Raw genomic sequence first — 15,797 nt, 5'->3', positions numbered from 1 at the left:
GGAGTAGGGCATGTTGGCTGAGACAAGGACTGAGAATAAAGGCAAAACCAAAACCATGAAATAAAACCCACACAGGAAACACGGCTTCAAAATTTCTATATTATTTACTTTTAAGCAACAATCCAGCTCCGTGAAATTACAACACACACTTTTAAAGGATGAGATTTTCACCTCATGGTCAAGCACCAGCATGATCATGCACAGCATTGAGTCAGTTGTAAAAAAAAATGCCCTGTAATTCTTATTTATATGATCCACTCCACCTTTACTGAATAAAGTCTGAATCAGCCCCTTCCCAGCACTAGGCCAGGTGGCTCTGGTCATCAACCCTCTATTTGGCACAGACCCTGCATCGTAGTAGTCCAGTATCAAGATTTATTTTGTTTTTAAAGGCAGCATGGTGTACATTAACCACTCAATGATTTATATGGCACAGCAGGGCTCAAGGCATTTACCACATGCAGTCAATGAAGCCTTTTAGATCCCTAAATCCCACATGTGGAGGGAAGGGACCACTCTTGCTGATTGTTTGCTGGCCTGGGTAACCAGGATTCTAGACCCTTGTAAAGCTAAGGGGTTCTAAAAAAAAAACCTCAGTACAAAAACCCTCTAAGCACACTTAGAACCAAGCTACTCTCCTTTGAATTACATTACAATACTTCATAAAGCTTTCCCTCAAGTCTATCACTAGAAAACACTCATGTCACTTCCAGTAGATCTGGGGGAAACACAGGACAGAAGTGGAAAAAACCCTTGACTTCAAAAAAAGATGGAGTACATAAAGTGCTTCTTTTTAATGAAAGAAATTTGAGATGTACAGTCAGGCTCAAGTTGTGCAGTTCACAAGCATGGGGGAAAGAAAACAGACACGAGTTCAAAACAGTCAGGAAGGGAAAGGTTTAACCGAGGACTAGGCTGGACTTGCCACCGGGTGGATTTCTCCTGGACGGTGCAGGTGCTGGTGCTACTGGGCTAGGAACAGGTGCAGCAGGCAGGGATTTTTCTTCACTCTGACCTGGGGCAGCTTCTACATCAGCCTCAATGTTTTCTAGAAGAAAAGAAGCTTTTAAGGTGTTTGATGTGGATGAGGAGAGCCAGATGTTTCGCTGGCTCCTGTCGGTTCTCTCCCGGTGCACAGACACACTCGGGTGCTGCTGCAACCCGAGGGCAGGGCAGACTCAGCCCTCAGAAGTGTTTCTCAGATGGACTCTGCCTTCCAGCTCGGTTTTGGGTGTTCATCAAGAGCCACATTCACTCAGCTGCTATTAGGGGACACCAGCAATTCATTTTTCTTAATGACAAGCAGCTCAAGGCTTAAGACTTGTACATATAATTAGTCAGCGTGTGACTCTGGCAACAGTAACTCAAGTCTGAGCAGGTGCTGGAAGCCGAGTCACAGAAGCACCAGCAAGAGCTCAAACTACATTCCCAATTTCATAACTGGAGGGAAGAGGATCTGACACACTTCTGAGGCTTCACACAGAACAGAGCAGGGAACAGCCATGCATGGGGAGGCTCTGATTGTACACTCCCTGGGAAGCACATGATAGTTTATTTTAAGTCCTTCTGAACAGCCACAAGTGAAGACAGGACACAGAAGGAATTCTTCACAGGAAGCACTTTAGATACTGTAGCAAATAACTAATGTATCTGCTTCGCTGGCACTGAGTACAGCAAGTACATTAGCATCTCACATTTTTATGGACTAACACAATCACTTCTGAGCCAAAGGCCCAAATCAGCACCAAGCAGCCCCCTGGGTACTGGGGGAGTGAGGGGAGCAAAGCTTCACCATCAGCTCTGTCAAGATACACCTCACCTGTTTTCAACAGACCCCTTAGTTTAATCTAATGAACACTAGTTCTGGGTTTGGAGGATTCAGACAACAGCTGCACATTCACCCTAAGCTTCACGTTTGGTAAATCTTGATTAAATTCCCTCCCCCAGCCTCCTCCTCAAACTGCAGAGACACAACTATTTATTTCAGTTTCACCTTCCAGGGCAGCCACTGCACCCCTTTACCTTCCTTGTTCACCTCCACAACCTTCTGCTCTTTACGTGTCAAGGACTGCACACCCGATTCAAGATGTGGGTGTACCATTGTTTACAGACAAAATGATGTAATTTTCCATTTTCTCCCTGATGACATCCAGCATTTTGCTAGCACTGCCACACATCTCAGAGAACACTCAGTGCCAAGACTCAAGGCAGATCCTGGGAGCATCACAGCCCAGAGCTGAACACAAGGCTGCCACGGTTTAGGTGTTGGGTTTTTTCACCCCCTGGATTCATTACTTTACACTTACTTACATAAGGATTATCCTGCCACCTTACCTGCCTACCTCATTCACTTGAGTCCTTCTGACAGTGAGATTTTCTCACCATCAGCACAATTTGACTACTTGAAAGAGCTCATATCACCAACAAAATTGGAGACTTCACTGTTCATTACCTTTTCCAGGTCACGGATGAAGGCCCTGAATAAAACTACCTCCACATCACTTCCCATGGCTCGTTTTTCCAATTTGAAAGTCAATTACTAAGCCCTACCCTTTGCCTCCTATCTTTTAGCTACTTTCCTACCCCCAGGAGCAGCTTTCCTCCAATTCCGTGGCAACTGAGCTTATCTCTTTTAAATAATATTTGATGCAGGATTTATCAGAAACACCAAAATCCCACTTCTGTTCACTGAACTCCCTGTATCCACGCTTATAATAATCTCAAAGAACTCCAGCAGCTTAGCATAGTCCCCACACAATCAGGAATAATCTACACTACAGACTCTCTGCTGTGCTCATTAACACACCAGCACAGCTGAACTAAACACTTAATACCACATTTTAAGCTTGAAGCTCCTGTAGCTGCCGTGTCCCAGTGCCTGCTGACTCAGCACAAGCATCCATGGAGATCATCTGCTCCCAATGCCAGACTCCACCTTCCCCTGTGTGTGTCATGCACTGTCTAGTTCTCCTTAGCTGCTCACATTCATTCAGCTCACAGTGCCACTGAATCACAAAAGAAACATGAATTAAGACCACAGGAGACTTTTGGGGAAGTCTGTGTAGCTCATTCAGCCAGCTGATCACACATCAGCACTTCTCACACAATCAAGGTATAGATATATTTGCCAACCTAATGACTAAAGTAAATGCAATAGGATCAGCTCAAATGTTGAAGATCTTCCCATTCCAAAAAGGGTCTAATCCCTGGAACAGCTCCCTGCTGAGTGCACTGCAAACCCCTGAAACTCTGCACAGAAAGGAACTTCAGCTCCCAAACAGGAAGCAAGAAAACCGCTGCAAAAGGAACATTTTCTTCCCCTAGACAGGTAAGATTAATAAATATGCACACCCCACCTGACACCTACTTGGGGTTTTATAATCAGTTACATGCAGAAAATGATTTCCACATTCAAAAGAATAAACATTTTTACATGATGGGAAGCTATTAAGATTCTGGTTGTGCTGTGAACTTGTAAGCAGACAGCTTTTGCTTGAAGGTGGATTCATTCAACTCTTTTCAAACCCTGCAGACAGCTCTGCAAATCCAGTACAAAGTCACAGGTGTGCCAGGTGGGATGTTCACCAGCCCAGCAGGAATATCAAGGGGAGGAGTGGCACACCTCAATGAGACTGGGATCCATCAAGCTACAATATCCAAAGAAATTAATTTAACAATCCATCAGGATGCTCAGGGATCTGCCACAGACACCATTTCCAGGAAGCATTAAATTCCTACTCCTTCCTAAGTACCATCAGTGAAAGTTTGACATTCAAACCTTTGCCTGTCATTTTAATTTCATCTTGGCCATCTCCAAAAGTTTAATTTTTACTCATGGTCACAACAGGAAACAACCCCAATTACTTTCCAGTAACACTTTTTTTTAACCACCTCCCAGCATACATTTATTTGGTCCTTGATAAGAACTTCCCTTGCTGTCACTCACCAGAAACAAACCTAAATACAAATACAACGCCTGTGAAAAATGTGAACTTTTAAATTTAAGAGTCAGGAATATCACTTTGCACTCTAAGTTTCAGCTGTCCTGATCCCAGCCAGCTCTGTTTCTGTCTCCTCCCATCCCAGCCCTTCTCACCTCACTGCTGTTTGTGGGATCTCCTCTGCCCTGTGGGGAGCTGGTTTAAACAAGCACCATGAAAAGCAGCAGAGCCCTTAGAGCAGTTTACTTCTATTAGCAAACCACATCCTCCTACTCGAGGCATAAACTCCAGATGCCTGCAGTGCTAATTAAGATCAGCCAGACATGGGAAAGAAATCCTAAATCCTGTACACAGTTTGATTAGAAGCTGCCTGCTAAAGAGGCAACACTTATTTTGGGCACAGATACCATTTAAGAGGTAGTTGAAACGTTCTGGAAAAGCTCTCCCCACACCAGGAGGTCTTTTCAGGACAGGGAGCTGTTAATGGCCTCAGTGATCTCCCACCACTCTTGGGTGTTGAAAGTAGCACTTGGAAAGCCACGGTCAACACACACATTCCTGTCATCAGGAAGGAAGCTATTCCTAGGGTGAACCTTACAAAGGAGAGATTTCCAGCCTCAGAGCTAGAAAAAACACTTGAAGGCTGGCACACGTGCTGCTAGGGGAAATGTCTCTGTTTACAGGATATTTGCAGTATGCAGATCAACTTCCTTGGCAAAAATCAGCATTTAAAAGGCAACAGGAAGTTAAAAGCTGGTTAATGCAGACACTTCCAGATGCAGTAGCTGGGTTTGATTATTTCTGTGAGTGTAGAGTTTGCTGTATGAGAAGACAATAGGAAAGAAGGACATTTTAAACTGAAATCAATTAAGTTGACTGTCTTATTTAATTACAAGCTACTCTAACAGCAGTGTAGTCTTTCAATCACTTGAAATCTTTGCAAGTTGGTCTCCACCTTGCCTTCTAGTACTCAGACAAATCTTTACACCAACAGCTGGTGGCAAAATAAACGAGCAGGACTGTTCTCCTTTTTAACCTGATGACTCAGACACTCCACCATTTCACTCCATACCCACACTCCACTGAAGCAGTCGAGTCACTTTATTGATCTGATGGATTCCAGAATAACCCCAATCTGCCTCTATTCCCAATACATGACCACTTATACATCCTATATCCTCCTCTATTGCAAAAGGCTTTCACCAGGAGTCTGAAGGAGTTACTTACCAGAAATTTCACCACCAACATCTCCTCCCTGGAAAAGAGAGAGAAACATGTTATATCTCACATCTCACAAAGGACATGGGTGGGCACAAACACTTTACTGTGCACAGCATCCTAAATCCAGCAGCACTGACAGGAACCAGAACATCCTCACTGCAGAGCAGGAGGGACAAACGAATTACACTGAGAGCCACGAGCAACAGTTCAGTGTCCTCTCCTTTCTACTGAGCAACTCTGCAACACCAAACACTTATCTGTTAATATGGCCAAGAGCATTTGTTCTACCCAGGATATTTAATTTCATTTGTGAAATGCTGATCAGCTTCTTTGCAACCGTCACTGATAAAGTTTCCTTCACTACATAAACAGTTAAACATTATTTACATACTGAGCCTGTTCACAGGCTGCAGCTCGACACAAAGATACAGAGTCTCCCAGCAGCAGCCGAGGCTCCTCAATGGCATGAGGTTTTATCAGCTTTCATAGATTTAACATTGCTAATTACACAGTGAAACTGCAGAAACTGGGATAAAGAAGCACAGCAACTGACACAAATTTACCACCTTAAATCTCAGGCTGGGCTACAGCTCACCAGCTCCAGCTTCTGCTGTTTGCAGCTGAACTACTGCATAAAAGTAAACTATTCCACATGGGAAGAATCTGTTTGCAAAGCTGAGAACCACAGTGTTTAACACAATTTGGCAGAAAATACAATTAAACTAAACAGTTTCTTTTCTGTGGTAGCAGCTATAAATTTAATTCACTTATATTTGCTAAATTGAAACAAGACATTTTCTGTAACAAAGAACAGTTTTGTGACTTAAAGCTCCTATTAATAACAAAAATGGGTTGTGATGCTTGATGTGAATTACTAAAATAAAACATTAGACAAAAGGTGTCTGCTACAACATTTGAGATCAACTATTTACTTACCCAGCTCTTTTCAGACAACTTAAAGCTCAAGTTTTAAACAACAAGATTTCTTTTTTCCACTAAAATTTGTTCATGCAAGTGCAGGCTACCCTGCATTCCTGTGTTTCTAAGGTCAGAGGAATTACTAGTTTTTTATTGAACCATTGTTCAGAGGAATCCTCTTTTTCCCATTAAATGTAATCACACATTTATCAAATGTCATCATACATCTAGCAAATTTCACTTAATTATCACTATTAACACTACAAATCGTGCTCCATATTGCTACCAAGTGAACAGTTTATATAGAAAATAACACACCTGATGGTATTATTAACACTAGTAACAAATAAAACAAGCATTGATGCTACCGAGGCAAGAACTTGTTAAGATGTGAAACCAAGTTTTGTCAGACCCACGCAGCGTTTGCTGTAGGTAACCATTGTTTATAAAATGTCTAAACCCACAATCACACACACAGAGCTGAAATTAGATTTCGCAGCACTTCATTACTGTCTCAGCAATAAGACGAGTTAAGAGCTCTGGAAAGTGGTCCCTGTGAAAAATCCAGCCCTCCATCAACATTTAAGAGTATCAGGTGGAACCTTCAGGAAAAAAAGCAGATTGAGAACAAGGCTTCGAATCCTACAATGCTCCCACTTGTAAGGCAACACCACCCAGGGCGTGAACTGCCCATTATCAGGCTCTTTGTAGTCAAGTACTGACCTTGGGATCTACAAAGTCTCCACAGTTTGCCTCAGTTGAGTTTGTTCTTTGTGGTCCAGATGATTCACAGTTGTCTCTGATTTCACCTGGCTTAGCCCCTACAAGCAGAGATTGATTCCAATCAGGTTGCAAGATAAACTTACCAGGAAAGCAGATCATAAATAGTTACAGGTTTGGGTACTCTGAGGGAGGTGCTTTTTTTTTTTTTTTTAATTAAAGTTTGACCATTCTAAAAAATCCTGGTCCTTCAGATAATAACTCACAAATTACTGTCTTACAGCAGCACCTCATGCAGTGAGGGTGTCATTTAAATAGACGGGATTTAGGGTCCCAAGACCACCCCTACTCTGCAGAAATGGAAGCTTAACCCCAGCTGTGAGAAAAAGACAAGGCTAAACTTCCTCTGAGTAAGTTCACTGTACTGTGACTTGGAGAAATTGCATCCAAAATACAATTTTCTGCTTGCAACATGCCCAAGACTTGCATAAAAAACCCCTTCTGGTATAAATTCACGAGAAATAAACAATCCCCTGCAAGCAGATATCATTTAGAGCCCAAAAGTACCAAGGAGGAAGCAAACTCTGCTTTCCACACAGCCACCACCAGCTTCAGGCTGAGGCACGAAATGAATCAATGCAGCTCAGCAGATGTGGGAACAAAGCAGGATGGTCTTACCCGATGCTTTAGCCCAGGAAGGGGGGTTCTCTTCAGGAGTCCCAAAGATGCTGGATGCCATTTTGTTCCTCCGCACGGGTTGTTCTTTGGGCTCATCAAACCCCAGGGAGAAGTTGGACCCTCCTCCGGGAGGACGCAGGACTCTGCAGAGAGAGGGGCAGCTTTACAACCTGTACCCCTGCTGAAAGCTGCTCTCCAGCCCATAAATCAGAGGCTGCCATGGCTCCAGTGCATCATTTGAACTATCCAGGTAAGCCCCTGCCAGAATTCCATCCTGGCACTGTGTCTCCACTACTCTTCACTTTAGCAACACTTACAGAAATAAAATGCTCCCAACACTCTACTCGTGCCCTTGGCTTCATTCAGTGTCACCAAGGGCTGCTGCCACCAGCCTTCAATCTGAGCCAAATAGAAAATAAGTACGTGGGCTTGTCAAATTCCAGCTTTTTAAAGAGAACTCTGTGAAGGTTAACATCAATCCTCCAACTGGCAGCACGGCAAAGGCTGAAGTTTGGACTATGAGCCAAAGGACTGGTTGCACCACTGATGGCTGCAGCCTTTTTTTAGATTTGTTTCCTCAGAAAAACCCCCAAGTCTGCAGCATGATTCTGGTCTAGAGGCAAAAGGTGCAATCAAACAGCTTTAAGTTGACTATTATTAGGAGAGACACGTGTACAAAGCTCCAGATATGTAACCTAAATCTAACAATCTGCTGTTAGACAAAAAAGGAGCCTGCTCAGTACTTCATGAGCTTTATTGTTGGTCTGCTTTCCAACCTGCAGAAATCAACCAAAATTAACAGCAGCAGCAAAATAAATCTTTAAATGTAAACTCCTCCTGATCTTATTTTCTTAAGCATGAGATCTTGTATTTGCTGGAGAAGCCAGAAGAATAAAACTGACAGTGTGAGAACTGTCACAACCCCCAGAGAGATGTGAGTACGCCAACAGAATTTGGGGTTTCTTGGGCTTTCTAGGCATCCAGTGCTCTGAAATGAACACCAGGACAAAATAGGGATGGGTGCACCCTTCCTGTTCTTTACACATAATTTAAAAAATCAAAGTTAGAACCTCACAAAAGGGAACAGCACACAGCTTGTTGATGCTCCAAGCCTGGGAATTCCACACGAAGAGTGTGTCTGATTGTACAGTGTCATCACCACGGCTAAACATTCAGATATTTGGAGATTTTGTGCTTGTTAAACTCCAGATGCAACACAAAAACGCTTCTCCAAGCTCAAACACAACAATGGCAATGGAAATTCCCAAAGGTGTGCAGCATGGATATTTAATGTTACTTAACCAGCAAACCACTTTTCCTTAAAAAATTCTTCTCCAAAGTTCTAATTACTAATGCTCAGCTGCTAATGGGAGGATCCCAGGAGACTGGACAGTATGTTTGTTTATGATTTGTTTTGTCTCCTTCCTGAATGAACAGATATGGTGTAATGGTTTTGAATCACTCCTTTATCTTTTTTATCCCGAGAAAATGTCTCCATTTAGAAGGCTTATTTTCTTAGTTACATCTGCTGCAGTTAATCTGAAGAACAGTCTGTTCAAAGCAGGGCTTGTTCCCACACCACAGATCACCTCTATTTCACCAGACCAGTGAAACTACTACTCTCTTAAGGACACGACAGTTTCCACTGACAGTCTTTAATGACATTAACAGAAGAGGCAACTGAAAGGAAAAAAAAGCCATCACTCAAACTGTTAAAAAGGAATAATGCCTTTTTACCAATCTCAGCTAAAGGCTGGCAGGTTTCATTAGAAGCCTCTCACAGCCTGGAGATGCTGTAACGTGCTTTATGAAAGCCACGTTTAACACTTCAAGCAACGAGCTGCTCTTAAAAATTCCACCTGATACCCAGCGATGTCCACTGAAAATCCACCCACAGCTCCAGCCGGGAAGCGCTCTGGAAACACGCTTTGCAAAGGGTTTGTAACACGCTTTGCAAAGGGTATTTTTCGCTTTAAAACGCACCCTGAAAAGCTAAAAGGAAACAGGAAGCCTCCGCTTTGTCAGGCCAAAATCTGACAAGAAAAAAAAAAAAAACCACACACGACAGCCCGTAAAAGCGGCACGATCCTCTCCAGCTGCGCCTCCGGGGAACGCGGGTGCCCGACAAACGCCGCGCATCTCCTCCACGCCAACCTGCCAAGTTTTTCTTTGTTTCCAGACAGGCTCCGCTTCCACCCCCCCACGCCCCTCCCAGCCTCGGGAGCGGGGAAGGGGCGACCCCCGGGTACCGTCACCTCCCGAGCCCGGCGGGTCCCCCCGGGCGGGGCGGCGCAGACAATGGAGCCCGCCCGGCCCCACCCAGCCCGCGGCGGCCCGAGGGGTCGGTGCGGCCTCGGGGATGGTGGCGGGGGAAGGCGGCGGGGAAGGCCCGGAGGGGCGCGGTGCCCCCCGCCCCCGCGCCGTGGCTGCGCGGAGAAGGCGGGGAGTCGCCTCCCTTCTTTGTTCGGCGGCAGCGGCGGGGCCGCACTCGCGCACCGGGCGGGTCTCGGCGTCCCCCGCACCGCCCCCCGCACCGGGCACGGCGCCCCCCGCAGCCCCCCGGGTGGGCGCGGCCGCCCCCCGCCTCCGGCCGAACGCCCCTCCGGAGGACCCGCACGCCGCCAGCCCCGGCGTGCCCGCCGCAGCACCGCGCCCCAGCACCGCCCTGGGGCCGCGCCGGACAACACCCCCCGCCCCCAGGACCCCCGACCCCGCCGCCATGTGGGTGCCAGCGACCCCCCGAGCGCCCCCGCGGACCTGGAGCTGTTCCTGCCATTGGGGTCCATGCCCGAGAACGTGGCCGTGGTGGTCATGGCGGAGGAACGGGGGGAGCCGGAGCGAGGGAAGGGGGCTCTGTGCAGTGGCGGTCCCGCGGACGGTGCTGCTCCTCCCGCCCGGCCCTGCCGCTGCCGGTGACAACTGCGGCCGCCGCCCGCCCCACCGCGGGTTTTATACTCGCCTCAATCCCCGCCCACACCCAGCCTTCTCATTGGACTGTTCAAACGCAGTCGCCATCTTCTATTGGGCCGTGCCCTGCCACTCTTCCCTCTGCCCCGCCCCGCCGTCTATCCCGGGACGCCTCGCCTCACCGGCGGGAGCCCATTGGTTCAGCAATACGTCTACTCCGCGCTGATTGGCCGCAGGCGAGCGGCGGCGCCCTGTGCCGGGGATTGGCGGGAGGGCTGTCATTCACCTCTGGCGCGCGCTGTGATTGGCTCAGCCGCGCCTGAGGCGAGACAAAAGTGCCCGCGGCGCTGCCCCCGCTGAGGGCTCCGGGGAGCGGGGGGGGTTCACTGAGGGAGTCCTGCCGCCCCCTCAGCGCCCTCCCGACCCCCTCATGCCCCGCGGTCCCCACAGACACCGCCCAGGACACACCCTCGGGCCACCAACGCCCCTCCCTGGCACCCACTCGGCCACGCAAGGCCCGGTCCCTCGCACTCATGGCCGTGCCAGCCCTGCAGGTGCCTCAGGAGGTGTCGTGGAGCGGCTCCAACGTACAGGGATGAGCTACTTGAGAATCATGACCAGCCTTAATATTAACACAGGGAAGAGCTGAACTGCTAAAACTACACACAGATCAGAAAAAATAAAACGCTGTGGTCCTAAGACCTATTAAAAAAAAAAAAAATCTTTTTTTTTTTTTTTTAAAGGCCGAACCAAGGCCATTGTGCTTCAGGAGGTGTTGGCACAAGGCCGCCAACGTCAACGAGGGCAGAGACACAGCAAGGGCCTGCAGGACACAGGGCTGGGCAGGGAACACACCTCAAAAAACGTGGTGCAATAAAATAATTTGCAGTATCAGTGCATTATTTTGCAGCAGTGGATTACTGCATGAAAATTGAGTTCCAGCACATGGTATGGCAGCAGGAATACAAAGCCCAGCAACACTGCTCACCTGGCACGAGGCTGCACATTTTGTGTCCTGTATCTGCTGCAAACACCAGCACAAATCTCTCACAGCACAGTTTAAATTATCACATATTGGCTGCTGACCCATCCGTCAAACCCACCTCTGGTTTGGTGACTGGGAGCTTCCTGAGCTCCCTGCGACTTCCACACACACAGATGCTTCCTTGCTCATCACTTTTGCTGCAAAATCTACACATCAGAACCTGCCACTGCAAATATTATTTCAATGAGCACTTGGATAGAAGAGGAAAGTTCCATCCATCTCTCCCAGTCTGCACTAACGACCAGCCTTAATATCCCCATTTTCTCTGGAAAGTATTTCTTTTTAGTCTGGAAAACACAAAGATTGTGCCACTTCACTCTGTGTACAACATGAAATGTCCAGTGTCTGAATTATCACCAGCCTTAATATTACCACAGGGAAGAGTGGAACTGCTAAAACTACACACAGGACCACAGTGTTTTATTTCTTCTAGTCTAGAAAACATAGAAAAAAAATTATTTTTTTTTTTTCCAAAAAAGCTCCAGCCACTATTTAGATCCCCAGGGAATTCTCTGTTGCGTCACATCTTTCTAGAGGTAGATTAAAGGGAAATTTTAAGTAAGATGACACAGTTGTTTGAATTCTATTATCCCTTAGGCTTGGGCATTAAGAAGTCAAATGACACCTACCTGCACACAGGTAGAGCATCTGCTCTCTCGGGAACTTGCAGAAATATTTTGTCATCTAAATGCTTTTTATTCAAACCCACAGAATTTGACTCTTAAATTTGTACCCCTGAGACACAAGGAGCCTTTTTTTTTTTTCTAAAGTCAAGCTGAAGAAAAACCCGTTCCCTCTGACAAAGCCGGTTTTAACACACAGCTTTAAAATTCTAAACCTTCAGTGTTTTCCAAGGGGCTGCACTGATCTCTCACAGTCCAGGCTGCAGGGTGGCCTTTAAATCAGCTGCTTTGCTGATTATTTATACATAACATGAAGGGGTTTATGAAGATGGCTACAGAAACTGGGCTTAGGATCCATCTCAGGATGGTGACATTTGACCAGAACAATTCTCATCAGCTGTTTGAAAGGCTCAGACACCAAACAATTCCACCTGTTGTTGAAATTCCACCAGCAAGGAATGCAAGAAGCATCTGGAAGTCTGAACAAGACTCCAGGAAGTGCAAGGGTTAGGCAAGGAGAGATACCACTGGTTTGAGAAAAGCCTCAGCTTGGTCATCCTCTCGTGACCCAGAGTTTCTTCATGCCAGGCTCTGCTACTTACAGCAGTCACAAAGAGCATTCCTGCTTTATTCCAAGCACAGGGTACAAAAAAAAAAATAGATGTTTTGACTGAGTTTTCTCTTCTTTCCTCATTTCTTTCACAGCTGAAGGTAAAGTGTCAGCTAAAAAACACCCCTTGCCACAGCTGGATTTGCTCCATAGAAGATGGTATCCTACAGATCCAATGGTTTGTCCTATTGAGCTGATGCTGTCGTTTGCAAGGGTTCTGGAAGTTGCTCTGGTGCCTCTCTACATCTTCAGGAAAAGTTCTTGTCTGGGAATCCAGCACTACCAGTGTCCTCCAAAGTGCTGCTCCTTATTGGAAAAAGAGGCATCTCTGAAAGGGTAAGTCAGTGGCCCAAAGAGCTTTCATTCCAATTTTTGTCTTGCTTGAGTTTGCTTAAACTCAAGGAAAGTTTTCTTAATCAACTGATCCTTCAAGAGCCCTTGCAGGGCATCAGATTTACTTTGATGCTGAAGGGGGGAGACCTAAATCACCAAAACCAGCACAAAATTCACCACAAAGGGTGTCCTTTGAATCCAAGTCTCCCTGAAGAATATTCCTTTCTAAATAAGAAACACTATTTACTATTTGTACATATAATTTGTACATTTTAACAACCTTAGTCTTTCCTCAGCACTCCAAAGTCATTCTTATATTGAGATTGTTTAAACCTACAGGTCTTCCCACAGTTGTCATTCCCACTGCAGCTCCTCACCAACTCATCCCTTGTCCTTCTCCAGCACCTGCTGCCCTTCCCTTCTGGGATCTCTGCTGACACTCTGGGATCTCTGCTCAGCCACTCCTTTCCCAGCACCACCAGCCACACCTCACCCCTCCCATGCAAACTGAAATTCTTCAGGGACAAGGGTTAAAACTCTTCCCTCAAAGGGACTCCAACCACTCCATAAATACCAGCTGGGGCTCCCAGCACCTCCATGTTAGAATAAAACCACTATCCCATGGAGTTAGGGAAGGAACCAGGGAACCCCTGTAATTAAGCACCTTGAGAGTCAACCAAAAACTTAAAAACAGGGATCAAAATTCCATCTTTCATTTATCCTCACACTCCTACATCCTAAACACCCAGGAGAAGTGCTGTGCCACCAATTCATTCTGACACTAAGCACAAAAAAGCAAGACAAATTACAGGATTAAATTATTCCCTATCAGAATACATTTAGTTTGGCAACTGGTTACAGCCAGAATGAACAAACCTCAATAATCCAGAGAATGAAATGTATTAATTAGCATGATAATATAATTAAGAGTGATCCAAGTTATTTGCTTTCAGATTGTCTTTTAGTACTCCACAACAGTCCATCACAGCAGCTCACACACTGTACTCAGGAGAGGCCACTGTCTAAAACTCTAAGAAATATATTTCAATTTATTGTTCACTTTTAATTTAATAGATGATGATCAAGGAAGCATCTCATTTTTCATTTTCAGCTTTGAAAACAAATTGCTATTCCTTAGAAATCCAGTTATTTCCAACTGGCTGAAGCCTAGGAAGTCTCCTCTCTTGGAGGCAGTCACATTATTCCTTTTCATTAATGTTGCAATAACAGACACAATAGAACCAGTATCCAACAGACAAACAACAGCACTTATGTTACACTGACTTGGAAGTAATGAAGTGAAGGTACTGGAGAGGAATATTCCTGCTGGAAAATAATCTCACTTTGACCCTAACCCTTGCAGAGATGCTGTACCTGCTCTGATATTGCAGTTATCTTGGAGCAGCAATTACCTTAGTGTTACTTCAGGGATTTTTCTTTTGTTGAGAACACCTCCATATGCCAGGACAGCAATCCCTCTCATGTTACCACTTGGAGTATTTCCTTACACTGTTGGCACTTCAGCAGATTCCATTTCAGAGCAGCCTTCGACTCCCAGAACCCCTTCTGAACCAGCACTTCAGGGCACTCCACACTGACCCTTCACAAGAGCCCCCTCTGGATGGCTGTGATCCCCAGGGTGCAGATTTTCACACTGATTTCCAGGTGTTAACATCTGTCATTATCTGCCCTGCACATGAATAAAAACGTCTCACTAAAGGCACCTGAAACAAACCTTTTTAAAAAGGTCCTGTCCATTCCACAACTGAAGCTGTGTGAGGGACTGGAGCCTCAGCACACCCTGAAGGCAGGGCCTTACCACCCACAGGACTCACCAGGGCACTGCTTCCAATTATGACTTACTCCATTCTTTTTCACTTTAAAGCCATGGGAGGAATATTAACTAAATTGCACAGCAATCACTTCAGAACACATTATTTGAAAATTGTGGGTAATAATATAATTTGCCCAGGCTCTTGAAAGATCCCAGCTGTTTAATAAACATGAAAAACTTACCTCCCAACCAGCCTGACAGGACCTCTTTGCCCAGTTTCTCTTTATCCTCCAACCCAAGGACTGCTAGCAGTCCATGTGGCTACCAGTGCAAACATGAGAACTGCCACAAACCAAGCCAGGCCAAACAGCAAAGTGAACTCTGAACCATTTGATCCAAATTTTTCATATCCCTGTACTTCATATCACTTCCAAATCATCATCCCTGGCAGTAGCTTCCTTAGAGGAGACAGTCACAGCAAAACCACTGAGGTTCCAGCAATCAGGAATCCACAGGTAAAATTTCTGACACCAGAGGAACAGTAACAGACAAGCCACAAGGAGAGTATTTGCAAGACCACGGAGGAGAGTTCTAAAAAAATGGTTTTTTTTAAAAAAAAGTTCAGTATTTCTGCTCACTGTTACACAAATGTGTTATGTATGAGGACCAGAATCAGAATTCAGCCCACTTCAGTTTGCCAGACTAAAGGAAATTCAATGTTTGAGGCTCTTGAGGAACTAAGTCACTGAAGTTCTTTGAGACAGTTTCTTGCTTGTTTAATCTAATCAAACAAACATTTCAGACAAGACCATTTCATCAGTTTTTGACTGCAGCCACCACCTTACATAACACCATTCAGTACTGTTAGAGGAATCATTTCAGAAATATGAGGAACAAACCCAGGTAAGAGCAGTAAGACACAGACAAATGTAGGTGAATCCCGTACACAAGTTCATGACAGATGAAGTAACACTCCACTAATTCAGGAAATGAAGACATTGTTTTTAAAAGCTCTTCAGTACCTGTC

The 15,797-nt window shown here is 45.6% G+C and overlaps 1 protein-coding gene across 2 annotated transcripts; it reads right to left on the bottom strand.

The window, feature by feature from the left end:
* Positions 1-85: 85 nt before the first annotated feature.
* On the bottom strand, positions 86-10,409 carry JPT1 (Jupiter microtubule associated homolog 1). Of its 2 annotated transcripts, none has more exons than XM_064675903.1 (5): positions 10,236-10,409; positions 7,479-7,621; positions 6,800-6,901; positions 5,169-5,189; positions 86-1,048 (listed from the first exon to the last, which is right to left on the bottom strand). In XM_064675903.1, the coding sequence occupies exons 1-5, from the start codon at positions 10,289-10,291 to the stop codon at positions 900-902; spliced, it is 471 nt and encodes a 156-aa protein (XP_064531973.1). In that variant the 5' UTR covers positions 10,292-10,409; the 3' UTR covers positions 86-899. The 2 variants fall into 2 exon arrangements, with proteins under 2 accessions (XP_064531973.1, XP_064531972.1); XM_064675902.1 differs by having other exon boundaries at positions 5,169-5,196; positions 6,804-6,901; positions 10,236-10,408.
* Between the last annotated feature and the right edge of the window lie 5,388 nt (positions 10,410-15,797).

The sequence above is a fragment of the Pseudopipra pipra genome, chromosome 19, assembly GCF_036250125.1.
Source record: "Pseudopipra pipra isolate bDixPip1 chromosome 19, bDixPip1.hap1, whole genome shotgun sequence".
NCBI classification, from domain to species: domain Eukaryota; kingdom Metazoa; phylum Chordata; class Aves; order Passeriformes; family Pipridae; genus Pseudopipra; species Pseudopipra pipra.
Note: the sequence above shows the minus strand (reverse complement) of the source record. Positions and strands in the feature narration are given on the sequence as shown.

Excerpts from the sequence above, each read along its gene's own strand:
- JPT1 (XM_064675902.1), bottom strand. The coding sequence starts at position 10,291 with ATGACCACCACGGCCACGTTCTCGGGCATGGACCCCAATGGCAGGAAC. Across the intron at positions 7,622-10,235 it reads AATGGCAGGAACAGCTCCAG|AGTCCTGCGTCCTCCCGGAG; the intron begins GTCCGCGGGGGC and ends CTCTCTCTGCAG. Across the intron at positions 1,049-5,168 it reads TGTTGGTGGTGAAATTTCTG|AAAACATTGAGGCTGATGTA; the intron begins GTAAGTAACTCC and ends CTTTTCTTCTAG.